The sequence below is a fragment of the Lepidothrix coronata genome, unplaced genomic scaffold (genome assembly GCF_001604755.1).
Source record: "Lepidothrix coronata isolate B3197 unplaced genomic scaffold, Lepidothrix_coronata-1.0 Scaffold413, whole genome shotgun sequence".
NCBI lineage: Eukaryota > Metazoa > Chordata > Aves > Passeriformes > Pipridae > Lepidothrix > Lepidothrix coronata.
The window spans coordinates 7,949-14,402 of record NW_016690593.1 but is presented as its reverse complement, the minus strand read 5'-3'; the positions used below and the strand labels follow the sequence as shown (position 1 = coordinate 14,402).

At 60.1% G+C, this 6,454-nt stretch overlaps 1 protein-coding gene across 1 annotated transcript in view; it reads left to right on the top strand.

Annotated features, from left to right (window-relative positions):
* Positions 1 to 6,454, top strand: part of AMPD2 (adenosine monophosphate deaminase 2) — a 20,848-nt gene that overhangs the window by 6,587 nt on the left and 7,807 nt on the right. The window contains exons 5-11 of the mRNA XM_017839434.1: positions 73 to 314; positions 1,601 to 1,742; positions 1,830 to 1,919; positions 2,356 to 2,485; positions 4,239 to 4,433; positions 5,006 to 5,137; positions 6,141 to 6,307. Of these exons, the coding sequence (XP_017694923.1) occupies positions 73 to 314; positions 1,601 to 1,742; positions 1,830 to 1,919; positions 2,356 to 2,485; positions 4,239 to 4,433; positions 5,006 to 5,137; positions 6,141 to 6,307 (1,098 nt within the window). The remainder of the gene's footprint in view (positions 1 to 72; positions 315 to 1,600; positions 1,743 to 1,829; positions 1,920 to 2,355; positions 2,486 to 4,238; positions 4,434 to 5,005; positions 5,138 to 6,140; positions 6,308 to 6,454) is intronic.

The window sequence follows — 6,454 nt, the reverse complement described above, 5'->3', positions numbered from 1 at the left end:
CGTGACCCCAAACCCACCCGTGAGGGTCTGTGGGGTGAGCCCCTCCCTGTGACCCCAAACCCACCTGGGGAGGTCTGTGGGGCCACCAACCCAGCCCGGGGTGTTCCCCCTCGCTGTCCCCTCCCAGGTGCCCTTCACGGACCTGCTGGACGCGGCCAAGAGCGTGGTGAAGGCGCTGCTGCTGCGCCAGAAGTACATGGGGCTGTCGCTGCAGAGCTTCTGCCGCACCACGGCCCGGTTCCTGCGGGAATTCTCCGGGAAAAACCCCGACAGCCGCGCCCACGACGACCCCCCTGACACCCCCGTGGCTGCTGGTGAGGGCAGGGAGGGGGGCTTGGGGCTGGCGAGGGGGGCTGGAGGAGTTTGGGGGGGTTTGGAGGAGTTTTTGAGGGTTTTGGAGGAATTTGGGGGTTTTGGGGTTTTGGAGGAATTTTGGGGTTTTGGGGTTTTGGAGGAGGTTTTGGGGTGCTCTGGGGTGATGTGGAGCTCTCCAAGACCCGCGGCTGTGAGGAGGTGCCTGAGACCCCCATGGCTGCTGCTGAGGGCAGGGAGGGGGTCTTGGGGCTGGCGTGGGGGGCTGGACGAGTTTGGGGGGGTTTGGAGGAGTTTTGGGGGTTTTGAAGTGGTTTTGGGGGTTTGGAGGAGTTTTGGGGGTTTGGAGGAGTTTTGGGGGTTTTGGAGGAGTTTTGGGGGTTTTGAAGAGGTTTTGGGGGTTTGGAGGAGGTTTGGGGGTTTTGGAGGAGTTTTTGAGAGGTTTGGAGGAGTTTTGGGAGTTTTGGAGGAGTTTTTGGGGTTTTGGGGTTTGGAGGAGGTTTTGGGGTGCTCTGGGGTGATGTGGAGCTCCCTGAGAAGCCCCTCAACACCCCCGTGGCTGCAGGGAGGGGGTCTTGGTGCTGGGAGGGGGGGCTAGAGGAGTTTGTGGGGTTTGGGAGTTTCTGGAGGAGTTTTGGGAGTGTTTGGAGGAGGTTTTGGGGTTTTGGTGGAGGTTTTGGGGTGCCCTGGGGGGATGTTGGGTGGCTCCTGGCTTTGCCTGTAGGTACCCCCTGGTTTTGTGGGTCCACCTGTTCTTGGGGGGGTGCTGTGAGGGTCCCTTCGCTCTCATAGGGGGGGCTTTGGGGGTCCTCCTGCTCTTTTGGGGGGCCATGGGGGTCCCTCTGCACTTTTGAGGGGGCTGGGAGGGTCCCCTTGATCTTTTTGGGGGATGTTGAGGGGGTCTCTGGGTGCAGATGCCTCTGTGCATTGGGGGTCCACCTGGTCATGCGGGGGGGTTGTGGGGGGTCTTTGGGGCTCCTCCTGCTCTTTTAGGGGGGCTCTGAGGATCCCCTTGGCCTTTTTGGGGTGCTGGGGGGATCCCCCTGCTCTCTGTGGGGGAGCTGTGGGGTGCCCCCGTGCTTTGGGGTACTATGGGATGACAGGGGGGTCTGTGGGGTACCCCCATGTTTTAGGGTGCTGTGGGATGATAGGGGGGTCCGTGGGGTGCCCCCGTGTTTTGGGGTGCTGTGGGAGAGCTGTGGGGTGACGGGGGAGACTGTAGGGTGCTCCCATGTTTTGAGGTGCTGTGGGGAAGCTGTGGGGTGACAGGGGGGGTCTGTGGCCGCAGATGCCCCCGTGCACCCCCCCTTTGCTGAGCGACACCCCTACGAGACGTGGGACCCCCGGGAGATGCCCGAGGACCTGGGCTACGGGCTGCGCATGGTGGACGGGGTCGTGCACGTCTACACCAGCCAGGACCCCACGGACAAGTGAGGCCGGGGGCGTTTGGGGGTCCCGCTCGGCCCTGGGGGGGTCAGGGCTGTGGGACCCCCAGCTGTGTGTGTGTCCCCCCCCAGGAGCACCGAGCTGGACCTGCCCTACCCCGACCTGCAGGAGTTCATCGCTGACATGAACTTCCTCATGGCCCTCATCATCAACGGGCCCATGTGAGGGCAAAGGGGCACGGGGGGCAAAGGGGGGCACCGGGACACCAGGGGGGCATAAATGGGGACACCGGGGGAGCATAAATGGGGACACAAGGGGGGGGTAAATGGGGACACAAGGGGGTCACCAGAGAGGCATAAATGGGAACATTGGGGAGGCATAAATGGGAACATCAGGAGGTGTGGGCTGGGGACAGGGACAGCAGGGCTTTGGGGATGGGGACACCAGGGTGTTGGGGATGGGGACAGAGAGAGGGACAGAACCTTGAGTGGGGACAGAACCTCAGGAACAGCCCCGAGGACAGGGGGTGGCTGCTCCATCCCCCACACCCACCCTGCCTGTGGGCACCATGTCCCCTCACCCCGGTGGGCACCGGCCTTTCTCCCTCCCCAGCCCCAAACTGACCCTCCCTTCCCTCCCCAAATTAAATCCGGGCAGCAAATCCTTCTGCTACCGGCGGCTGCAGTACCTGAGCAGCAAGTTCCAGATGCACGTGCTGCTCAACGAGATGAAGGAGCTGGCGGCCCAGAAGAAGGTTCCCCACCGGGACTTCTACAACATCCGCAAGGTACCCCTGTGTGTGGAGTTGTTTGGAGTTGGTTTCTTGTCAAGTTTCCTTAGATTACAGCAAAAACTTCTCCTCCCCCTTTGGGCAAAGGAAAAAAAAATTATAGAAATTGAAAGACTTGAAATCAACTGAGTTATAACGAAATATATATATTTACATATATCGCAGTTATATACGGTTATAATATTGTGTATATAGAGAGGAAAATCTTAAATAACCCCTCCCAAAGGGGAAGGGAAAGGGAAAAGGGACAAAAACGCAAAAGAAATTCGAAGTAGGTATGTATAATCAATAAAGAATTAGCAAAAGAAAATCTTATTATTCTCCTTGAGATAGTAGAGTTGTGTTAAGTACCGTCAGTACTTTTTGCTTTTTAAGGTTTTCGAGGCCTCACTTCTTCACATGAGCAGGGTTGGCAGTGGAGAACTTGTGTTTTCAGATTCACCGGAAGAGAAGGAGGCAGAGCCTTCTCTTTCCTTCTTGTTTATACCTCTGCTTATGTACAGAACAGCATGGAATACTGGGAACACAGGGCACTTCCCTGGTTACAGGCTGGTCTCCAGGAAGGCCTAGACTGAAAGTATCACACTGCAGGGGGGGGTCCTGGTTCGTCCCGGGGGTCCAGGGGGGGCTCCAGGCTGATGATTCCAAAAAATCCGGTGTAAAGGACTGCTCAGAGACTTTTGGGTCTGTGAGCAGCAAAGGTGTTCATTGTCAGCACCGGGAGCAGGCGGGGTCACACCACAGAGAACCTGCTCAAAGGGTTCCCACAAACTCAGGGGGTTCATACACTCCTCACAGGTGATTAAATGCAGAGGTCAATAACTACCACGAGCCCGGTTTGGAGGCAGGAACTGGAATGGTTCATGGATTCACGACTTCATCTATAAAGGGTTCATGGTTTACATGTTCAGCAGGGGGCTTGCATAGTCATGGTATTAAAATTGGGGGGTTTCACAGAGATGAGGTGAGGGGAAAACCCAGGTTAACACATCTGGGGTTCTTAGGAATCACCTGGTGGGAAAAACCCTACTTTGGGGGATTTATGGGGGGAATGGGTAACACAGAGGGAGAGATAAAACACCAAGGGGTTTCTGCACAGGTTTGATGAGGTCAGGGCATGGTTTCTCCAGGCTTGGGCAGGACGTTCTGAACTCGTGACATCCGTGGATCCTTGTCTGGACTTTGGATTGAGGTTTTTCCCCAGTCTCTGTCAGCCCGAGGCTTTGTTTAAACTTAGCAATTTTTCTCATATCCAGTTTTTGGAATCCAGCAATTAATCCAATTAATCCAATCACATATTCATGTGATTACAACAGACATCTTTACATATCAATAATAGGAGGAGTGTAGGTGGAGCTTGGGGCGGTGCTTCCCTTTGGCACTCAGTTCTGGGGGTACATCCTGTCCTTCATCACGGGTCTGGGGTCTCTCACTCCTCTTCATCACCGTGACCCTTTTACCTCTCCTTTGTTCTTAACCAGCTTGGAGAAAGCCCTGGCTCCAGGCCTATTCCTCCTGTTCCAATGTCCACCTTATCTTCCTGTATCCTCATTTATCACCCCCAGGCCTGTTGACAATCCCCTCTAACACTCTTCTAAGTTTTGGTCCAACAAGCAGAACAGAACAATCTCCAGCAACACAAACCCAGTAGATGTCGAGGGGCTCTCTGCAGACCCCAGACTCTCTCGGTGAACTCTTTGGGGTCTCACTGGGGTGGACACCCCCAGCCACGGCCACGCCTCGCCCGCAGGTGGACACCCACATCCACGCCTCGTCCTGCATGAACCAGAAGCACCTCCTGCGCTTCATCAAGAGGGCCATGAAGAGGCACCTGGACGAGATCGTGCACGTGGAGCAGGGCAAGGAGCAGACGCTCAAGGAGGTCTTCGAGACCATGAACCTCACGGCCTACGACCTCAGCGTGGACACCCTGGACGTGCACGCGGTACGGGGGCACCCACCCGGGGGGGAGCGGGGAGGGGGCTTGGCCAGGGGGGCTCTGGGTGGGGGGTTGGTGGGTGGCCTCAGCTCCCACCTCACACCCGTGTCCCCCTTCCAGGATGGGGGGGATCTCCAGGGGTGCTGAGGGGGAGATCCCCACTCTGGGTGGGGAGTGGTGGGTGGTCTCAGATCCCACCCTACACCTGTGTGCCCCTTCCAGGACCAGGGGGATCTCGAGATGTGCTGAGGGGGGACTCTGGAGGAGCCCCGCTCTGGGTGGGGAGTGGTGGGTGGCCTCAGCTCCCACCTCACACCCGTGTGCCCCTTCCAGGACCAGGGGGATCTCGAGATGTGCTGAGGGGGGACTCTGGAGGAGCCCCGCTCTGGGTGGGGAGTGGTGGGTGGTCTCAGGTCTCACCTCACACCCGTGTGCCCCTTCCAGGACCAGGGGGATCTCCAGGGGTGCTGTGGGGGCTCTGGGGAAGCCCCGCTGTGGGGGGATGGGGGGTGGTCTCAGCTGTGGGTGGGGGGATGGGGGGTGGTCTCAGCTGTCCCCTGTGTCCCCCCCCCCCCCAGGACCGCAACACCTTCCACCGGTTCGACAAGTTCAACGCCAAGTACAACCCGATCGGGGAGTCCATCCTGCGCGAGATCTTCATCAAGACCGACAACCGCGTGGCCGGGAAGTACTTCGCCCACATCATCAAGGTGACACTGCCACCCCTGCCCCTGTCCTGGCAGCAATGCCACCTGTCCCTTCCCCTGGGGCCGAGGGTGACAGTGGCCACGTGTCCTCCCCAGCAGTGCCACCCATGTCCCCTCCTTGGTGGCCCAGGGGTGATGGTGGCTGTGTCTCCCCTCGGGCAGTGCCACCCATGTCCCCTCCCTGGTGGCCGGGCAGTGACAGTGGCCACATGTTCCCCTCCCGGCAGTGCCACCCGTGTTCCCTCCTTGGTGGCTGAGGGGTGACAGTGGACACGTGTCCCCCCCAGCAATGCCACGTGTCCCTGTCCCAGTGGCCAAGGGGTGATGGTGGCCCCATGCCCCCCCATGCCCCCCCATGTCCCCTCCTTGGTGGCTGAGGGGTGACAGTGGACACATTTACCCCCCGGCAACACCACCCATGTCCCTGTCCTGGTGGCTCAGGGGTGACAGTGCCCATGTCCCTGCCATGTCCCCCCCGTGGCCAGGAGGTGACAGTGCCCTGTGTCCCCACCATGGCAGGAAGTGACAGTGCCCATGTCCCCCCAGTGCTCCCTCAATGTCCCCCAACTGGGGGCACTGGGAGATGACAGTATCCCCAATGTCCCCCCCATGGCCGGGGGTCACAGTGCCCCGTGTCCCCTCGGTGTTCCCCACATGTCCCCCCCATGGCCAGGGGGTGACAGTGCCCGTGTCCCCTCGGTGTCTCCTCCCTGGTGACCGGGTGTGATGGTGCCCGTGTCCCCCAGTGTCCCCCTGTGGACAGGGGTGATGGTGCCCGTGTCCCCCAGTGTCCCCACCATGGCCAGGAGGTGACATTGCCCATGTCCCCGCCATGTCTGGAGGTGACATTGCCCATGTCCCCGCCATGTCTGGGGGTGACGTTGCCCTTGTCCCTGCCATGTCTGGGGTGACAGTGCCCACGTCCCCGCCGTGCCGTGGGTTAAGGTGGCCACGTCCCCCAGTGTCCCCTCCGTGGCCAGGAGGTGACGGTGCCCGTGTCCCGCAGGAGGTGATGGCAGACCTGGAGGAGAGCAAGTACCAGAACGCCGAGCTGCGCCTCTCCATCTACGGCCGCTCGCGGGACGAGTGGGCCAAGCTGGCGCGCTGGGCGGTGCAGCACCGCGTGCACTCCAACAACGTGCGCTGGCTCGTGCAGGTGCCGCGCCTCTTGTGAGTGGGGGGGACCCCCGGGACCCCCAGGGACGGGCACTGCCCCCTGCCCCACTGCCCTGCTCCTGCCTCCCACTCTGTCCCACTGCCCTGCTCCTGCCTCCCACCCTGTCCCACTGCCCTGCTCCTGCCTCCCACCCTGCCCCACTG